The following is a 21,424-nucleotide window of genomic DNA, read 5'->3' as shown; positions in this document are numbered from 1 at the left end:
AGACTTGTTACAAACCAGCTGTGATCTGTTACTACTTTTTTTGTGTGTGCAAAGTTGCACATCTAGGGGTATATTTACTAAATTGCTGGTTTTTAGAAGTGGAGATGTTGCCCATAGCAGCCAATCAGATTCTACTTAACATGTTTATAGCACCTTCTAGAGAATAATAGCTAGAATCTCAGTGGTTGCAATGGGCAACATCTCTACTTCTAAAAACTCGCACTTTAGTAAATATACCTGTTGGTGTCATAATTGTCTGGCTTAGACTGCGTTCGAGTTGTGTTTTTTTAACACTGGTAAAAGTTCTTCTTAAGCATTGATATGCATTTCTACTAGACCTTAGAGATGATTGTGTATTTTGTAATGTGTTTATCTGTGGCAAATGTCTATAAATGGAATAAGTAGCATTTGGGATAAAAAGCTTATATTAGTGGGTGAGGTTTCCAGTGTCAGATCTATTTATAGGCATTATACATAGAATTGTCTGTGAACCACCGATAAAAATTATTCTCAAATGCCAGTGTGTATGTATACAAAATGTTTTGGTTCTAGAGTATGGTAGACTGTCAGAAAATAAATTTATTCTAATTAAGAAATAACTGTCACATATACACACATTTACAATGACTGAAACATCTTGTATTCTAAACTACCGATTTAGGCGAAACAGTCTAGATTGGGCCTGAGGGTTGAGGGCTATATACCTGTCTAGCAGGCAGAGAATGGGGGGTGGGGGGACTGATGTACTCACCATTGAAATGGTTCAAGGAAGATCTAGTGTGTTGGAGGTGATGGTCACACCCCTGTGATGTGTCACCTCAGCAACTTTTTGTATTTGCATCTTACTCCCAATTCCCCAAATTACAAGTTTGGAGTTATTTTGAACATGTTTATTAACAACTACTAGAAAAAAAAATTGTGCCACTGGCAGGAACAATGGTATAAACCCCACAGCAACCAATCATACATTTTTGCTTTAATTTTCTGAAGTGCGCTAGAAAAAAATCTTACAATAGATTCTGGTTGCTGAGCTTTACAGTATCTGGTTCTGTGCAGAAGTGTTTATAAATGTCCCCCCTATTATGTTATGAAATGAAACAATGTTTCGGCTATTTCACAAGTCCTAGAAAGAATGTGCTTTTCTTATCTTCTTATAAATCTAATCATAGTTAGTGTTTAGTGTGATACGTTATAATGACCTGTATGGAAGATTATGTTATTGGCAGGAACTTCTCTTCCAAACTGGAATTGATTCTGTTGATATATTGAATGAATCCTTTTGTGCCCACAATACAACTTTTTTCACAGTTCTAAACTTGAGTCAGAAGATTGCTTGGCTCAGATACTCCACTGGTGCAACTTTTAAACATGGCAGCCTATGATTGGGCTTTCAATACTTGACCACTAGTAATTGCATATGGAAAGTAGATAGTGTATGTTTGAATTCAGGTCCACATAGACTTTCATGAATTTTCTATCTATCTATCTATCTATCTATCTATCTATCTATCTATCTATCTATCTATCTATCTATTTTATAATTTAATGTCCATAAACCATCAGAACCATTATTTGCTATCTGACATTTACAGTTTTTCACAACTTTATATGCACTTTGTGTTGGATCCTAAACTATCTTCTTTTTGACTATAGGTAGTTTTTTTCCTCACTAAAGCTAATTTGCTTTTTGTAAAGGAAATCTACTGTACAACAGGACATATACTGTAAAGCTGCCTGTCCTGAATGGACTTTCCAGGAAAGTTAATTCTAGAGGCGTTCATTGGGTGAAGTAATCCTAGTCTGAGTCAAATATTTCCCAGAATGATATGGCTGGAATATCCACCCCTTTTTCCTCTGTTGAAAACAGACCATGTTAATGTACAGCATCTGTGGGCAGGTGGTGTTTAATGACAACATGGGATGCAGAGCAGGCAATATTCTACCAGTCAGATTCATGCATTCAGGAGTCTGTCCCCAGCACCCTATGTATAAGGTAATTTACACTACCTTATTATGCCTACATCTGGCAATCACTAATGGTTTGGTATGCAGTTTTTAGAAACTGATCGGCTGGCTGGCAGAGGCAGGGTTAAAGTCCAGACAAAGTTGTACAGCCTGCTCTTTAGGGAGACTGCTTATTAATCTGTACAGCAGAAAAGTTATTAAAATCCTATGTGTATTTATATTTCTATGGAAAAATATATGAAGTTCTTTTGTTACTGTGTACATCTTTGTTATACTGTACTATGCCCTTCCAATGAGTACACGAAGGAATAATGTTTAACCCCTGATAACATGGGGCCACATTGTTTGATATTTGACAGTGTTGCGAGTTAAGTTCCAAGACTATCTTTTACTGAATGCAGAGTGTTAGTCTTCTACTGTTTGAGCTTACTTTTTTATAGATGACCCATGTTGGAAATGTCAAGTAAGCTAGTACTTATCTTCGGGATTCCGGCGGCCAGGATCTGGCGCCGGTATTTTAACAGGTGTGGGATTCCGGTGTCGGCATTCTGACCGCCGGAATCCCAGCGGTCGGCATTCTGACTGCATCCCGGTAAGGGGTTTGTGGGGCAACTCTTTGCTTTGGGGGCCTGGCTTATGAAACGCCTGGCTATAGAAATGTTGTTTTCTTCCAGTCCTGTAGCTGTCCAGAATGTGTCATATTCCTAATTTATGTTGACAGATTGACATTGGCTGCTGTGATGTCATTGCAGAGAGTTGATAAAAGACAGGTGAAGAACTTGCAGAAATGTGTGTTTTCTCTTAGAGTAGGCAATTCCTAGTTAAGTGTTGCACTACAGTATTTTTAACTCTTTGAATACAATTAAAAGGAATGTATGTGATTTGCATGCTGACTAACCGAACGCCCACTACCCCATATTTGAGTATGATATAATGCATGTATAGGATAAATAAACATGTGTGTCTCTGAAAGGTATCTGGTTTGCTCATGCTTTCGATCCACTATTTTATATAGCTACAAATAGCTATTTTAAGATTCTTCTAGTTTTGAAATTTAGGGTGCTTATCATGTTATTCAGTTTTGAATGCAACCAAAGTAGCGTTGTCTACCTCCCAGGTGTCTGTTTCACCATGGGTATTGTTGGGATGCATGTGATTGGGTATGTGCTAGATAAAAACAACAAGCCAGACAATAAGGGAAATGCCTAGTTTCAGAGTTCTAAAGAAGAGGAAGATGAATGAGTTGCAATCACTTAAAGTTTGGCTTTCTATCTGACCCATGTAGCACAAAAATGGGTTAGCTACCTAACCCCCAAAGTCAATGCTATTTTTGCCAATGTTTAATGAAGATGATATTGTTTATGTAGGTCAGAGGTAGGCAACCGGCAGATTTCCACTTTTTGTGGCACAAGTTCTATTTACCAGTCTTTGCATCCTGGGACTTGTAGTCCCATAACAGCTTCAGAGTCACAGGCTGTTTAAACATGATGCAGATAATAACACATTGTAATATGTCATGCTTTTATTCTGGATAGTTCTTGCAATTCTACAATTTTTCTTAATATTTTCTGGTATTGTGTTTTGTTTTTCAGCATTCAAAGAGGAATTTGGATTGTGAATTGAGATTTCGGGTAAGTGTTGGTCTGATTTTTATTTTTAATCTAGCATAGTGAGCACTTGGGATCACAACTGCATAATAACTCCATTATCATATCTGGTGAAGGTTCACTGATCCGCAAATAACATAAACTGCTAAATGTGGAAGTTGATACTTGTTTGATATATAACTCTAGAGCCTTACACTCCTGCACAAACCTACTAAGGTTGCATTCTATTAAGTTCTCTTTTGCAATGCATGAATCATCTGTAAATTCATGTCATTTTTTTTCTACCTCTATGATAGGGGCAACAATGACATCTGCAACTGACAGCTGCATCCAGTTCACTAGACACGCTAGTGATGTTCTCTTGAACCTTAACCGACTTCGAAGTAGGGACATCCTAACAGACGTGATCATCGTTGTGAACAGGGAACACTTTCGGGCTCATAAGACAGTCCTCATGGCCTGCAGGTAAGGGAGCAATTGTAGGAATCTAATCCATTATTTAGCTGACTAGCTATTAAACTGTAGTGTTTACGAGCTAGGGAGCTGCTGCATGTTTTATAGAGGGCATGCATGTGTCTAAAGCTATTTATTCAGGAATTGGTTGCAAATTTATGTCTATTGTGAATGTTGAACAGAATAGAAGGAAATAATTTCAAAGCATCTGTATTCTATGAGAGCCTCATAACTGTTCTTATCTTATAGTGGATTATTCTACACTATCTTCACTGACCAGATGAAATGCAATATGAACATTATCAACTTGGATCCAGAAATCAGCGCAGAGGGTTTCAGAGTCCTACTGGAATTCATGTATACATCTCGGCTTAGCTTGAGAGACAGCAATATTATGGCAGTTATGAGCACTGCACTTTATCTTCAGATGGAACACGTTGTGGACACCTGTCAGAGGTTCCTCAAGACCAGGTAGTTTTTCATTATTTTGTGTATTTAAGAAAATACTGTGCTACAATAAGAGACCCAAGCATCTTGTAGATTATTTCTTGCAAGATCTTATAATAAAGTCAGTCAATAGTTTTTTTCTTTTTGTCACAGTGAAGATCTTGTGAGTTCCGTGAAGCCATCTAAAGGTGAGGATTTTCTGCAAAGCCGAGCGATGTTACCTCCAGATGTTCTGGCCTACAGAAACTGTGAGATGTCAGAAAATACTGTACCACTTCGTAACACAGCCATCTGCGATGGGAGATCCTATATTCCCAATCTGTACAATGGTTCACCATCCTCATACCCGCTGTACAGTCACATTCCAGTGCATGGGTTCCTGTTTCCGGAGGATGAAATCAGAGATGTGCAGATGGCTGACATCCAGAGAGCCAATAGATATCCTAAGGAAAGTGTGCTACCTGGAGAAAATTCAAGGACTGTGTTAGGTGATTACAGGAAAGTTGTGACAGATATATCTGCTAACATGTGCCACAGCAACATCTATTCACCAAAGGAAGCTGCACTGGAAGATCCACGTAGTGACTCTCACTATAATGTGCTTGCAGGCTCTCGGTCTGCTGGTCCCTCTGTTCGAAACAGCCCGTTCTACAATTGTGACAAAGGGAAAGAGGAGGAGCGAACATCCTCAGAGGATGAAATAACTCAGCACTTTAAACCTGCAAACTCTCCTGTCAACCGCAAGGGTCTTGTGAGCCCTCAAAGTCCACAAAAGTCTGACTGCCAACCTAACTCTCCAACAGAGTCCAGCAGCAGTAAAAATGCCCGCATCTCACAGGAATCTGGTTCTCCTGTGTCCAAGCCCTCTACAGACCCAAAGGCTTGCAACTGGAAAAAGTATAAGTTGCTCAATTCCCTTAACCAGAGAGAAAAAGAAAGTTGTGCAAACCAAAGTGAAATGGGCAACTTGTCTCCACAGTTCTACACTTCTCAGTCATCATGTCAACAACCGGTCAAGTCTGAAAGCATGGACAGTCAAGCTTCAGTTAAGCTTAATGAGGGCACAGATGATTCGTCAGCACCCCAAGCTAGCAAGCTGAACAACATTGTAAACAGGTAAAGACAGAAACTGCTCGGCTTGTTTTAGTAGTATTTTGGCATTGGCTAAAACCGTAATAGCTGATATTGACCATGGATTTTTTACATCTTCTGCCAGAGCCTCATTTTGCTATTACATGCATTAGTTCTATTACAGCATTATTCAGTTATTAAGTATTGTGCTCTCAGTGTTTAATGTATGCATGTAGTTTCCTGCACAACCCATAAATATGTTGTATTATTTATTTTTTGCAGGAATATGGAAGGGTCACCATTGAGCAGTGAAGGACATTCACCTCTCTATATTCACACACCCAAGTTCAACATGTTTTCATCACAATCCCCTCCTGAAATATGTCCTCACACCCCTGGGTCTAACTTTGGAGAGGAGATTGCTGAGACCCAGTCAGAGTACTCAGATTCAAGCTGTGGTATGTTTACATTTTTATACTCTCTTCATTTGCAAATGAGCTGCCTGCTTTTTCAGGTGTAAGCAAAATTGACTTTAATTTAAAAAAATAACGAACCCTCTATAATTGACTACTCCAGTTTTTATATGTCTTTCTGTTCGCTACTATAAACACCCACTTCCCCATTATATTTCATCGTCTAAAGGTAAAATCTAATCCAGTAAAGCAAACACATTTGCTTCATTGGACAATTTGAGAGTATATTTGACAAGATTTAAAAGTCATGTGCCAACCAGCCTGAGATTATATTGACAGAAAGATAGATATTTGTGAATACTATATTTAACGTTTTTAGTAGATGGCAGCAAAATTAGCTTTTGCTAAAAGTTTAATCAAAGTGATAACCTTTATTGCCTCACTAGATATTAGTTGCCCTGGTAACTAATTAGGACTTTAGAGAACGGAGTTTACTACTAAAATGTATTCAAATCTGTTAAGTTTGCCCATGTGGGCCATCAATCGTAGTCTACTTTTACCTGCTTTGTGATGCATAATTAATATACTGTGTATATATATATATATAGATATATATAAATATGGTGTCTGAACCATCGACAGCAAGGCTGTAACCTCCTTATTAAGCGCGTATGTAGACAATCACCCTCCCATTTTGCATCATCAGATGCAGATCTAAACCCAGAAGTTTAGAATCTCAACTATTTTATATTTTCTTCACAGAAAATGGCACATTCTTTTGCAATGAATGTGACTCCCGTTTCTCTGAGGAAGGTTCCCTGAAAAGGCACACTCTGCAGATGCACAGTGACAAGCCCTATAAGTGTGACCGCTGCCAAGCATCATTCCGCTACAAGGGAAACCTTGCTAGTCACAAGACCGTTCACACTGGTGGGTTGCTGATATACTGGAAATGTCGGTCAGTTTAGATTCTAGTTATAACAATGTGGTATGACCATTTGCAGTGCTTGTGAGGTTGGCCATACTATTTAATAAAGTACTATTTAAACTTAGAACTTTGCACACAATTTGAAAAATGAATATAACGTTGAATAAAACAGAACAGTCAGTTTTCCACCACTTCTACAGAGTATATAATGTTTGTTTAATACTTAAAGTCATATTTTTATAAATTTTTATGTCCTTGGTTTTTAGGAGAAAAACCATATCGTTGCAGTATTTGCGGTGCACAGTTTAACCGACCTGCAAACCTAAAGACCCACACAAGAATTCACTCTGGAGAAAAGCCGTACAAGTGTGAGACCTGCGGCGCCCGTTTTGTACAGGTAATTTGTCCCCACACTGTTACCACAAGCCATTTCTCAAACAGATTTGTGTTTCTATTTTTGTCTAGTTAATATCTATGTTTACCTATATTGCACAGTGAATGAATCAATATCTATGAAAGTGATATTGCCTTTATCAGACAAGATCTATATCAAACCTCAATGTCTTGTTTTGCAATATGGTTTGGGTAAATTTAAGATGTGCAACTAGACAGAGAGGCTAATGTATCCTATACTGGTGATTATAAGAAAGTTTGAAGGCGCCAAGCTGGACATTTGTGGAGCCCATAGCAATATTGTGACGGGGATCCCAAACTTTCTAGGAATTAACTTCCTTCAGTTATGGGGATGGCCAGCCTCTTGTTTCCTACCACGCTGCACTTCTTACCCAGTGAAAGGCTACATCAGAGTTCTCTTGCTTTCTGCTTTGCTGACTAAATATACTGCTCTGTTCTCATCAGAGGGGAGCAGAGCTCAAGGCAGGTGAACAGTTGCCCTGTCAGCTGTCAGGCCCTATATCAGCTGCTAGCCCAGCGGTTACACCCAAATTGATGAAGTACAGACACACAAAGCCACAACTCCACGTAATGAAACTTGAGGTTACCGCTTGTCATCATTGTTTATTTATAAAATGCCAGAAACCTCACCAGGGTCAGACTTCTGGCACAACTGAACTAATTGTACAAAAAAAACTATTTGTACATATAAATATAACAAGGTCATATTAAGGTGTCATAAAGGATGCAGACATCAGACAGAGGGTAGAAAAGGGACTTCTTATGACCTACATTTTATTCAGATTATTTTTTAAGACTTGACATTTGTCTCAAGAACATATTTTGGTTAGAATGATTGTGGTTAAAGTCAGTTTTAGTGCTTGTCAAAATAAAAAAAATGTCCTTGCCTGTTTCTGTCTGTTGGTAGTCGTGGACTTGTGCATTTATACAGTCACAAAGTGATTTCTATACTATAAGTATACTTATCCAGTGTTTGAGAACGTTGTCAAAACAAACCGATTATAAAGTTACTGTGAACTTTGCAGTTTTTATCAATCATGTTTTCCACATGATAGTACAGGTATATGGAGTTTACTTTTGGTTTCACTGGTTCTAGATATATTAGTGAAAACTGTTAATAGAATACACCTCATATTTAATATAGATTTTGATCACATTGCTAGAAGTGATCAACATTCATTGGGCCTAATGACCAGGGGCCTGATTCAGCATTGATCGCAATTGCAACAGCACACGCAGATCAGTCAGTTGTTGCGTACTGCGCATGCATATGCACGGCACTGCATGTGCGTGGCGATCGCACTGCGATTACGAATGCACTGTGGAATCCATCACAGAGTGAGTGACAGGCCGTGAGTGTTTGGGGGTGGTGACGGGGGAGTGGTTGCAGAAACGCAGGCATTCTTGTCCGTTTGATTGGCGTGCATAAATTAGCCACTGTGATTGCCTACACAGCCTGAGTACTCACTGCGTGCGATGCAACTTGCAAATTCTGAGACCAGTCAGACCTGCTGTAATTGTGCGTGAGGGTCCCGATGTGCTCCGATGGTACCGATGTATACGCAGGTCTGCGAGGTATTACGGATGCGAGAAGGCAGTAGTGGGCATCTCTATGCTGGCTGTACCGTGGCAGACATTCGCATATTTTCACAGATTCATTGCGTGCGATTACGCAGTTGCGATCAGTGCTGAATCAAGCCTCAGATCCGTTCTGGCTTTATTGCAGCCTGTTGGTGGGTTTGGAAGAAATTCAGAGCCTTTTTCCCATCACTTTTTTCCCATCATGTCTGATGATGAATTATGAATCTATCAATTTTGATATTAAGGGGGGTAGCCAATTATCCGCGAATGTCGAAAAACTGGGATTTTTCGCCAAATAATCCCCATCTGTTTTTTTATCTGAAATACTAGGACAGGGAGAGAAAAAAACATTTGCGAAAAACTGGGATAATAGTTGAAAGATTCCTGTATTTCGGCTGAAAGCACATAGGATCTGTGATAAGTTCACGGACCTTTGTGGTTTCGTCTTTGCGGCGGCGAAAAAACTGCACTTTTCTTAGATTTTTCTCATGACACATCAGGTCCTGAAAAAAAAACTCCGATAAGTGCTGGTGTCAGGCTGCACTTTGCAGTTAATTGGATACTCCCAGGGGATCCATTAGTGCCTGAACAATATTCTGGGCTAATTGGATACCACCCTATATGGTTTTCGGGCACAGTCCTGCAATATTTTCATATTTTATATTTTTCTTTTTTTAACACATACTGAGAAACTGCTGTGAAAACCTGAGCACTTTAGAAACCAGCAAGCAATGCAGACTGTCACATGACTTATATATATTATTATTGTTAAGTGTCTCTATTGTATCTATTAGAAATATATTGCACCTTTCATGTATTTCAGTGTATATTCAACCTTGCAATGCAACAACTACCTATTTAATAATTTTCATGTCATACTACATGCATTCATGTACAGTGTCTTGTGTGCCCAGGTTGCTCATCTCCGTGCTCACGTGTTGATTCATACTGGAGAGAAACCGTACCCATGTGAGATCTGTGGAACTAGATTCAGGCACTTGCAGACGCTCAAGAGCCATCTTCGTATTCACACCGGAGAAAAACCTTATCATGTAAGTCATCTGGCTGTTATATATGGAATATACTTTATTGAGATTAACAGATGTCTTTATTGCATTTAACACACCTTAACCCAGTGGTTCCCAAACTTTTTTGAATCACGGCGCCCTAGTGTATCAGAATTGTTTTCACGGCACCCCTAAGCCAAACATTTGTTGTTGTGAAATCTTGAAAAAAATTTAGTAAAGTGAAGTAAATTGTGCTGACCTGTCATCCCTAGGTTCAGTTATGTAGTGGGGGACAGGTTTGCACTTCTGTTTGTCCACATATTTACATTACATTGACCATAAATAATTTCGTTTGGTGTTTGACCACCACTGCTAAAAGTATTTTTGTTTATAAAGCGCTGTACGGTCTTAGAGGGATCATGACACTAATAAATGAAATACAGTTACATGAAACAGAAGGTAAAGATGTGCTTGCCCAAATTATTCTACTCTGTAAGAGATTAGGGGGATACTAGATATATAAGATAATGGAAGAAAAAACTATAGATGTGGATAGGGAAAGTGCAAAGGGCTACTGTAAGGTAGATCACTTTACTTCCAGGTTTGAAACACGGCCGCACATCTGCGCATGCACGGTCATCAGACGACCCATGTGCTAGAGGGCCATACTGGGGAGAGAACCTTTGGATCCCCCTCCCGGAAAATTGTGCATAATATAGTCAATAGGCTATAATGGCTAATACCATCAGTCGTTGACTTTAGGCGCCAATTTGACATTTTAGCGGCCGCATAGAAACCTGGATCAGACAGGGGATGTCTGTTTTCAGGGGATAGAACCCCAAATTATGTTTGTATAAAAGTGCCCTTTAATCAGCTATATAGCATGTAATAGCAAAGGGAAAACTGTTTGCACCCTGCTTAAAATATAACTATTTACATATACAATATTGATCAACATTTATAAATCATTTTCATAGAAGTCCAGTATGTGTCCAGTATGTGTCCAGTATGAGTAGTGGGCATTGTTGCACTTTGTCATTTATTTTTAAAATCAATCTTAATCCCTTCATCTCAATTCCTTTTTATAGTGCGAAAAATGCAACCTCCATTTCCGTCACAAGAGCCAGTTGAGACTTCATCTACGTCAGAAACACGGAGCAATCACCAACACAAAAGTCCAGTATCGTGTGTCCTCCACAGAGCTCCCTAAAACTTGCTGAGCCCTTGCCCACCGATTCTGGAGTGCCTCTAATTTGACTTGTTAGTGCAGATGGGTGAAATAAAACGGGTTTAGCTATTTTTATTTTATTTTTGTCCTGGTCATGTGAAATGTGCGCCCTTCATTGTAAATAAATTACATACACATATACATACATATAGAAAAAAATATCTGTGTGGTGTAGTGACCATGCACTCTTTGTTATTTCAACGTTGTAATTCTTAGCCCAAGAGATCCAGAGTGTTGAGAAAATACTGAATTAAGTGATTGGACATGCAAAGCCTGTTACACCCTGCTGTGCAGACCCAGCAAACAATGCACTGGTGCTCCCATGTGGAGTGAAATATAGCGTTTAACGAACCAACAATATGATTGGTCAAAACGCAATTTATATATAGTCTGAGGGGTTCAACAAGACATCTTTGCTATAACAGTAGAAGTTGGCGATTGTTGTAGTCCAGGTCCCAGAATGCTTTGCCAGGCAGTTTGCCTGTACTTTTTTACAGGTTCCTTAGCCTGCTTTTTAGGCATTATAGGGATAAGTCCATTTTCCTTTGTTAATATTGCCAAGATACCCAGCAGAGCACCTTTCTAGTGTAAGTTGATTTTTCTTTGTTGGTGGCTAACTTAGTAGAATGATTATTACCATCAGCCATGTTTTAGTGACTGAAAAGGAAACAACGTACAACATGGAAAACCACAGCCTGTTGGGAAGTGGTGTTAGACATGAGTCCCCATTAACAATGATTATACCAGATCACACCCACATGCTTAGACAAGACGTGGTATTCTGTGGATGCAATACAATGAAAGCACTTCAATGATGCACCTTATCTAAAAGGAGCTTTTGCACCCATAGTACCAGTCTGCTAATAGTGGTCTTATTGGTGGTCTGTATTTGGCACCTTAAAAAAAATATTTTCTAAATAAGATACAATTACGAAGATAAAAGCACTAATTTTTAATGACTATCCCAGGAGGAGTGTCCCTGTCTAGAAGGGAGAGTGTCCTGTCGTGTATATACAGCACGGAACTGAATGCACTTTCTACAAAGTTATTGTGCCAGGTGCTAGATGTTTTATGTAGTTTGAGGTAAGGGAAACTGGAGTCGAAGTAAATCTCTTGGCTGCTAAGGACCTAGCAATGCACCAAGCTGAGGTCTGATATGAGACTCTCATGGCAGAATCAACTGACTGTCATTCTTTATATGGGAAATGATAAACTGCTCCATTCTGTCAAGGCAGAGTTTAGCACTTGCCCCGCCTTATTCCCTTCTTACTACAGCAATAAGGCATTCTGGTGTCATGCGGCCAGTGGTAGCCTTGCCTTGTACAGTACATTAGGCTGATGTGACCCCAGAAGGTGCCTTTTGCTATGGCTGCAATATTATACCAGCACTAGGAGGCACCAAAATCCAATATTTTTCTAGTCGCGAATTTTCTTGCACCCTTGAAAAATATACAAAAGTATTTAATTTTATGGTATGCAAAATGTGCACTCTATGTAAGGAGAAAAAATATAGAACTATAGAACAAAGAATTATTGTGTATGCTTTTTAAGAGAGGGCTTTAACTTTTGTTATAGTTTTAACCAAAGGAAAAGGAATTTATGGCAGAGTTTATGTGTATGTATATATATATATATATATATATATATATATAAACAAATATATTATAAATAAATATACCTATATTATAAAGATTTAAAAACAAAAAAGATTAAAAACAAAAAAACTAAGCGCTATATAAATTCTGAAATACAGCAAAAGTTTAGATTGTATCTGCGGGCAGAATCCAATCTGAGATTTGTTTTATTGTGATAGAGCACTTACAACATATTTTAAAGTATTGCACCAGTGTACGTGAGAAGATATTTTGTCTAAACGCAACAGTCTATTTGTATTTCTATGTTTTATTTGTTTTCTGGAAGTGAAAGTTTACAGTATGTAAAACTCAGACACCCTGTCGAAGGATGATGTAACATTTTTCTTTGTTCCAAATGTATGTTTGTAAATATGTATATTTCGTCTTTGGTGCCTTTTAACCTTATTGGTGCCAGGGGGTCCAGCAACATGTTGCCAGTCCCAGTGGCAGTAAAGGGGTTAATGAATGTTTGAACCCAATTCCTTTTTAAAGGTACAGCCTAAAGCTAGTCACTAATCTTTAGGAAAGGTCAATCATTTTTTATTTCTTTTCATTTTGTTCTCCTTATGTTGATTTCATGATGCTTTGTCCTGCTTGTGTTAATAATAAACTGCCGGGAGACAGGGTTTGGGCTGTTTATAAAACTGAATTATTGCATTGTAAACAATAGCTGTACAAGTAGAAAAAATAAAATCCTTAACAGCAAGAAAACTGTGTTCAGATTCATATATGAAAATTAAATAATCCAATTATGAGTAAATGTATATGATAAACATTACACATCAATTGTTTACAGGTATATTAAAACTGTGTGGGATTTTTTTAGTCTAGTAAAAACACTTTCTATATATAAGTGTATGTTATCCTTATTTACATGCTGTGGGGAATGTAATCACTTCTGAATTATTAAATCTATATTTTTCTAGTGCATTGTAATACGCCAAATTGGTTATAATCTGTTGTAGATAAGGAGGAGGAAACAGTACACCACAATAGTCTCAGCAGCTGCAGTTTAGGTTTACACCCTCCAAATTGCTGGGTATTACATCCAGCAATTTGGGGGGCAACATCTCCATAAAGTCGCTGCGATTTGATTGGAAGTCACTGCAAAATTTTAATTCTGTTACATTCTACCTGCTATCTGCAAACTAGGGCGTTCTAGCTGTCTCCCCCTTTCTAGTCATATTAGACCTTTCAGTCCAAATGATATTGTATGGGGTGTTGATAATCAGATTATGGGACAGAAAAACATTAGCTGCCTTTATGCAGAGTTTTGGGTGCTGACATTAAGATGACTGCATTGCTTATTTAGAAGCAAATTTACATCATTCTGGACCAAGAATGAAATGTTATTTTTCACCAATTACTTATAATTGGCAAGAAGAAAAGTGTCAAAGTTTCATCCTTTAGGTACAAATACAATTCACTGATGGCCGTAACATTGTTGTGATCTTTAATCAACTATGCTAATTGGTCCCCAAGTGATACAGTTGTTCAGCATGACTGCGGAATAAACATATCTTATCTAGTTTGGCCATCTATATGTGTAGCCAATTTGGACTATCTATCTGGTCATTTACAGTGTGTTGACCAAACAACCTGATGCAAATACTGTGATGAGGATGGGTAACAACGTTTGAAAATGCTAGGTACCTGCAACAAGAATCGTACTATACAATCATTTACATTTTTACATCAGACTACTACTATAAAGGGAACAGAAATAAGTACCTTGAAAGTCACTGCAGACAGCCTGTGGGAGCCCAAACTGATAAAAGTGACTACTAAGGGTAAATTTACTAAAGTGAGATTTTTTAGAAGTGAGTTTTAAAAGTGATGTTGCCCATAGCAACCAATCAGATTCTACTTAACATTTAACTAGCACGTTCTAGAAGATAATAACTAGAATCTGATTGGTTGCTATGGACAACATCACTTTTAAAACTCACTTCTAAAAATTCTGAATTTAGTAAATTTACCCCCTAATGTATAATGTAGATAACATGCTTTCATTTCATTTTTTTTTCAACTTTAAAAGTATTAATTTTATGATATGCAAAATGTGTGCTCTGTGTAATCTAAACAGACGTCTAACTTGTCCAGACAGATTAGACAGGACCATACTGTGTTTCCCATTATCCGTTTATGTACAATATGAGGTTCTTTGAGAACATGTCACACTTGGAAAACAAGTTCATGGTGCAGAACAGAGACAAACCTTGCAACATTCTATAATCAACATGCATGTAGTTTAAATATGACGTTGATTGCTTTGAATTCAGGCCAAAATAGATAAAGTTCAACAATGTGTCCTCATGCGACACACTATAGGCTGGGAATGTACTCAGATGTCCACATCTATAAGCTACTCCTAATAAGCTTGTTTCTCGGTAATAGAGTTAGTTGGGAGACCTCTTCATGGAGTGGTCTCTAATATTTTTTTTCCAGACCAAGCACAGGTGGAAGTGTAGCACTATTAGCCTTGTTTCTGAGTCAGACACACTCCTTATATGACTGTAGCGTACTGTGCATGTGCAGAAGTGAATTTATGCATTTTTGTGCATCTCTAGCTGATGCTGAGTTGGACAGATCATGGTCGGATCTTTCATTGTGTGAAATGGGCTTTTCAGAGTGTAAACTGGGCGGTAAAGCTGGGATCGCACCTTGGTCTGTATGCCGATTTGTACACATCTATGCGACAACACCGCTCTTATCCATACATTTGTCCAAATAATTGTGAGCATTTGCACCAGCTTTATACTTGGTGCAATCAGACAGATGTCTGCATAGACACAACTCTATATATCACATGCCATTCCCCCTACACACCCTTGACATACCTTCACTAAAGTAGCCTACAGCCAAATGCCCCATTACCACCCAGATACACACATTCAGCAGCAAGTGGAAAAAGTCTACGACTCAGAACTACAAGTAGATGCATGCGCTCAACTGCGGAGCATTTGTATTGCTACAAATCCCAAGATCTGTCCACGAGTTCTTTCTCTGCAGCGGCCACTTGGTCTTTAGCCTTGATCGTGCAAGTGAAACCTAATATCGTATGCATTGCATTCCCATTGGTTATGGCATATTTAGTAATGTTTTTATTACAATTATTTTTTGCACGCCCCAAGCTAGATTGAAATGGCACACCCAAAACTGGGATGTAATGGGGACATGCAAGAAGTAAAGTCATCTGCTACCATTCTCTTTCAGTTTGCCAGACCTGGTAGTAATTTCTTCATAGTATGTATATTTTTAAAATTCAGATAATACTCTAAATGTGATATAAGATATTCTAGGATCAATTAAGGAGGGCATAACAATGGAATTCTATATCAACATGAAGCAGGCACAACAGAAGACCAATGTAATGAATACATCCTTATCAGACCAAATTGTTAACCTTGCAGGAAACGTAATGCTGAAAATCAAATAAAATCTGGGTTCTGGGTCAAGTTTCACTTTTGCAAAATGCATCCTCCAACTCATTGTTTTGTACTACATTCCTGAAATAGACATCTTAGCATCTCTCCCTCAGCAGTTAGAAGAGTAAATTGCGTACATTGCTATTTCTTCTAACAGCCAACCTAATATAACTGAAAATAAACTTTCACTTACTGAACAGATGCAGAAACATACTGGATTACACAAGCACAAAATCAGCAAATTGGGATGAAATCTGATATGGATCAAGAAGAAAACAGATAATCTGAAAGGAAATACTTTATAATCATATGTAATATACTGTATATCCATAAAACACTGCAATATTATGCGTGTAATCAGCGCTATTTTTCAGCAGGGACAAGCAGGAACTCAGGGCCTGATTCAGACCCGCTCGCTAGATGCGTTCGCACGCAGCCAAAGTATGCAAATCCTGCGATCGCACGGCAAGGCATTAGCACGCCCACTACGTCTTAGCATGCAATCGCGGTGAGTTTTAGACGGCCACCAGCCTGACATAAGACGCCCACTGTCCCACGTCATCTCCAGGAAGTGTATGCAACTACTGGTACCATCGAGTACCATCGACAGCGAACGCAGCACTTGTGGTCGACCATACCCTACCACAAGCACTGCGAGTGCTTCAGTGTATAAAAGAACCATGTGATATGTAATATGACGCTCAAGGGACATCTGCGTTCGCACCACCACTCCCCCGTTTCCATCGACCATCCCCTGTCACCACCCATAAACGGCTTGTTCTGTCACTCATTCTAGCGAGCTGTCTATGCGCAGCGAGTGAACGCTTCCCGATTGCATGGACTAGATCAAGCATGTGCACTGAGATGCCTACGCATTGGCAGATTGCAAATTTCGATAGGCTGCGTGTGAAAACAGTGTCCGAATCGGAGCCTCAGTTCCTAACCTTCTCCATTGACTCCATTAATGTCCTGTGCCAAAATTTATTTGTCATAAAGTTTTATGTTAAAGTCCCTTTTTAGGTGCCTTCTTTTTAAATACTATATATATATATATATATTATACTGTATCCAGATCCTGCTTTGTTTGTAGTTTGTAACACTTATTGCAAATTAAATTTTGTCCCAGGACATTATGTCATAGTTAATGAGAGGTTCAGGAATTGAGTTCCTGCTGAAAAATAGAAAATAGCACTGTACATATGGCTAGGTAGTACAGTATAGATCAGGGGTGGGTACTAAGCGGTCATCCAGGTGTTGTCGGTCTGCGTATCCCAACAAGTTGTGGAACTACACATGCCAGCAAGCCCTAATGCGGAAAAAAGGCTTGGAGTATATGTGTTGGGGAAAGGGTGTATTGGCCAAAGAAAGTGCTGAACAAGCGAAAAAAAGACGAATGTTTACATGAAGAGGAACGCGAGACGCAGCATGCTTCCTGACCTGAGTGTAATTATGCATGCCCATAGAGGCAGCTCTGCTTAGGTGTATAGTCGTAAGAACGGACAAAGGTGCATACACTGCACTTTTGGTCTGATCTAGCCTGGTCGAATTGGATGAAAACTGTACATAAGATGTGATCCTTCAATTCGACCAGTTTTCTTCCAACAAAACATGATCGGAGCTGCATACACACTCTTCCTATGTCGAATGAACAGCTTAAAACTGAAAGAATGGCCGACTATTATATAGGTGTGTACCCAGCTTAAGAAAGCAACCTCCAGAAGAACGTAAACATTCAATTATTGGACACAAAATTATTTACAGTTGATCTAAGCAAGAGATTATTTCAAGCAGCCAAAATGCAGTTTTCCGGTGTTTTACCGCATTTCTCAAATGTATTCCTGTGCTTCGTCCTGGGAAAGTAGAAGACATGTGGGTAAGATGGGGGAGAAGCACTATGATTTCATTCAAAGCAACCTGCCCATGTGGCATTTTGCAGGGATTCCTGGCTTTGTAGCGCTAGGGGCAACGATTATGGTAGCAAATCACATCATCAAGTCCTGTATCCCACCCACTTCATGGTTAGCTGGCAGGATGCGGAGGATTTTCCCACTTTACCGGGAGATTCTCCCCCAAGTGCGTGAGTCTCCTAGAACTTCTGGGAGAGTAGGCAAGTATGTGGTACACCCTTGCTACTGTTTAAATCTCTGTGCAACACTGAGCTGTGATCATTTAACTGTAGATTGCAAACTCTATCATGGACAGGGCTACCATGCATTTATTTAGACACCAGTGGCATAACTACTGCCCCCGCAGCCCCCGCGGTAGCTTGGAGGCGCCGGGGGCAGTGGTTACACCACTGCAACTGTGAGCGCTGGCCTCTGAAGTGATCGGAGGCTAGGAAGCCACCGATCACTTCAGAGGCCAGCGTTCCCAGTAATGCATTGCGCGGGTGACGTCATGACGTCACCCGCGCAGTGAGTAACCTGAGCGGCCGCGTCTGCAGCGCGGGAGTTGGGAGAGACAGCCGGATGACAGCTGCAGCCTGCACGGAGTCAGGTAAGTAGAGGGGGAACATCTACAGGGCGCACTAATTGAAGGGGCACAACTACAGGAGGCAGTGGGCACTACTTGACGGGCACAACTTCAGGGGGCAGTGGGCACTACTTGAAGGGGCACAACTACCGAGGCACTTCTTGAAGGGGCACTATTCTAAGGGGCATAACTACAAGGGGCAATACTTTAAGGGACACAGCTACAGGGGGCACTACTTGAGGGGCACATCTACAGGGGCACTACTTGAAGGGGCACAATTACACGGGGCACTACTTGAAGGAGCAGAATTACAAGGGGCACTACTACAGGGGCACAGCTACAGGAGGCACTGCCTATGGGCACAACTACAGGGGGCCCTGGATAATGGGTACTACTACAGGGGGTATTGCATAAGGGGCACTATTACAGGGGGCATTGCATATGGGGCACAACTACAGGGGGTACTATATAAGGGGCACTAATTTAATAGGTTATAAACTATGTTCCCAATAATCTGGTTCTACATGGACATAAAAGCTGTGCAAGCTGTCTTGAGCTGAGGTGACAGTCTGGCAGGAGCGGAGAGGAGGGTTGATGAAGCAGATCTGTCAGGGTGAGATGTAATGGGCATTATTGTGTGGCATAATGTGTAATGGGCATTACTGTGTGCACAATGTGCTATTAGGGGCATTACTGTGTGGCATTATGTGTTATAAGGGGAATAATGTATAAGGGGCATTACTGTGTGGCATAATGTGTTATGTGGCATAATGTGAAATAGAGGCATTACGGCATGGCATAATTTGTTATAAGGGCATCACTGTGTGGCATGTGTACAGTGCATTGCTGTGTGGCATAATGTGTTGTAAGGGGTATTATGGTGTGGCATAATGTGTTATTGGGGCGTTCTGGTGGGCATAATGTGTTATAAGTGGTATTACTTAGTGTGTCATAATGTGTAAGGCACATAACTGTATCATGAACATGAAACCGCACACCTTACACGTCGTCTTTGGGTGTGTTTGTTTTTGGGCGGGGGGCGCCTTGAACTTTTTTGGCATGGGGGAGCAAAATTTATAGTTACGCCACTGTCGACTACATTGTGCTACAGAACACAGGTGCCTTACAAACTATTAGAAGCATGGTATCCCGCACATTTAAAAGACTTTTGGTTTCAACAGAAATTTCAACCTGCTTCTCATGCATTGCGCAGTTGAGTCCAGTGCTCCATTCAGGTAAGCCACAGCAGATGCAGTTACATTTTCCAGGTCACCAGCAGGAGTACAAGTGTTTTCATTACTCACTGACACATTTTCAAAGTTTCACTGGTGGAGTTAATTCTTTATTACACTTGTGATTCTGTGTGGAGGCCTGGAAAACATGTACTATTTGGGGTCCTGAGGGCGGAGTTTGAGAACCTGTGCCTTAAGATATCAAAAAGAGGTGTAATCAGCCAGGCCAAGTAGCACAGCTAGAAGGCAACCCATTAAGATGAGACCCATCTGGTAAGATGGAATTGCTGGGCTCCAGAATAGATGCTAATAGTTAGGGAGGACAATCCCGGGATTGGCAGGATCCAGGAATTTTGACCCAAAAATGCTGGGGTTTGATTTATGGGATTACAGTGCGCATGCGCACATTTGTACTCATCCGAGCAGCGCTGAGCACTCTGCTCAGATGTTGCCTTGGCAGACTGTGCGGCTGAGGGTGTGTGCAGCTGCGTGTGACGCCAGAGGTCACGCTGTGCAGCCCAACAACAGCTCACCCCTTCAAGATCCGTGCCCGCTCGCTGAGGTCTCTGTCTGCCCCTGCCAATGCCAAGTCAGTGCTGCAGGCACATGGTGACAGTGAGTGACACTGTCACTGTTTCACACTGTCTGAGCGGCGCCTGCGCCAGAACTCAGAGTCGCTGCCACTGCTCTCAGTGCTTTGTAGGAGGACTGGATCTGGACTGGGAGTCACTGTGAATGCCTAGGCTAGCCCTGCCTGCACGGTAATGTCTAAATCACCTTCACCGAGACTACCCTGACATCAGCCAGTGTCCAGCATCATTCCCTACCATCCAAGTGGGCATAGAGGGGGAATATAATCTTGTGATGAGGGTAGCAAGCCACCGAGCCCGAAGCGTGGTGAGCGCAATGAGCCCGCTATGGGACAACTTTCTTCTTTAGGTGGCTTTAATGGGCATGGAAGTGCACTTCCGCCCTCACTCACGTCACTTCCAGGTCCCTAGCATGAAGGGGAAATAAGCTCTACCCTGCCTGCACTCTCCAAAATGTGCTGTGCTACTGAGGAGGCTGTGTGTGCTGCTGCAGAGACTGTTCTTCAGCTGGAGTGGACTATGGGAGAGGGTGAGTCAATTGAATGTTTTTTTTCTAGTGTAGAGCTTGGCTTTCTGGGAAAGGGGTGCATGAAAGCTATTTTATTCATGTGGGGGTCTGGGGGCCATGAAACTTTTATTTTTTTTCCTGTGAGCCAGTTCTGAGTCAGAAGCATAGGCCCACAGAAAAAAAAATCAAACTTTCATTGCCCCCCCACACCACAGTAATTCCAGGAATCACTAGATTGAGATTTTTTCAATCCCAAATCCCAGGATTGAAAAAATGAGGCAGGATAAGATTTCCTAATAACAGCTGACAAGCCACTTCAAAGAAGAGTGTTCCTGCTGTGCACCACAAATTATTAGCTCTGCCAGACTCCTCCACCAACATCAAGGCTCCCTCAACGAGCCAGAACCCCACCACAATCACTATATCCTAAAGCTAACATAGCAGAC

At 40.4% G+C, this 21,424-nt stretch overlaps 1 protein-coding gene across 5 annotated transcripts in view; it reads left to right on the top strand.

The window, feature by feature from the left end:
• Window positions 1-12,760, top strand: part of BCL6 (BCL6 transcription repressor) — a 152,185-nt gene extending 139,425 nt beyond the window's left edge. For 4 of the 5 annotated variants that reach the window (XM_088444783.1, XM_088444785.1, XM_088444784.1 and 1 more), the window contains 9 exons: window positions 3,558-3,596; window positions 3,869-4,037; window positions 4,275-4,496; window positions 4,626-5,588; window positions 5,826-6,001; window positions 6,719-6,886; window positions 7,151-7,281; window positions 9,794-9,931; window positions 10,975-12,760. In XM_088444783.1, the coding sequence (XP_088300909.1) occupies window positions 3,877-4,037; window positions 4,275-4,496; window positions 4,626-5,588; window positions 5,826-6,001; window positions 6,719-6,886; window positions 7,151-7,281; window positions 9,794-9,931; window positions 10,975-11,106 (2,091 nt within the window). In that variant the 5' untranslated portion in view covers window positions 3,558-3,596; window positions 3,869-3,876 and the 3' untranslated portion in view covers window positions 11,107-12,760. Of the gene's footprint in view, window positions 1-2,528; window positions 2,736-3,557; window positions 3,597-3,868; window positions 4,038-4,274; window positions 4,497-4,625; window positions 5,589-5,825; window positions 6,002-6,718; window positions 6,887-7,150; window positions 7,282-9,793; window positions 9,932-10,974 lie in introns of those variants that run through there. The other variant, XM_088444787.1, reaches the window with a different exon arrangement.
• Window positions 12,761-21,424: the final 8,664 nt, after the last annotated feature.

The sequence above is a fragment of the Taudactylus pleione genome, unplaced genomic scaffold, assembly GCF_031769625.1.
Source record: "Taudactylus pleione unplaced genomic scaffold, aTauple2 ptg000372l, whole genome shotgun sequence".
In the NCBI taxonomy this organism is placed as follows: domain Eukaryota; kingdom Metazoa; phylum Chordata; class Amphibia; order Anura; family Myobatrachidae; genus Taudactylus; species Taudactylus pleione.
This window is presented reverse-complemented; position numbering and strand designations above follow the sequence as displayed.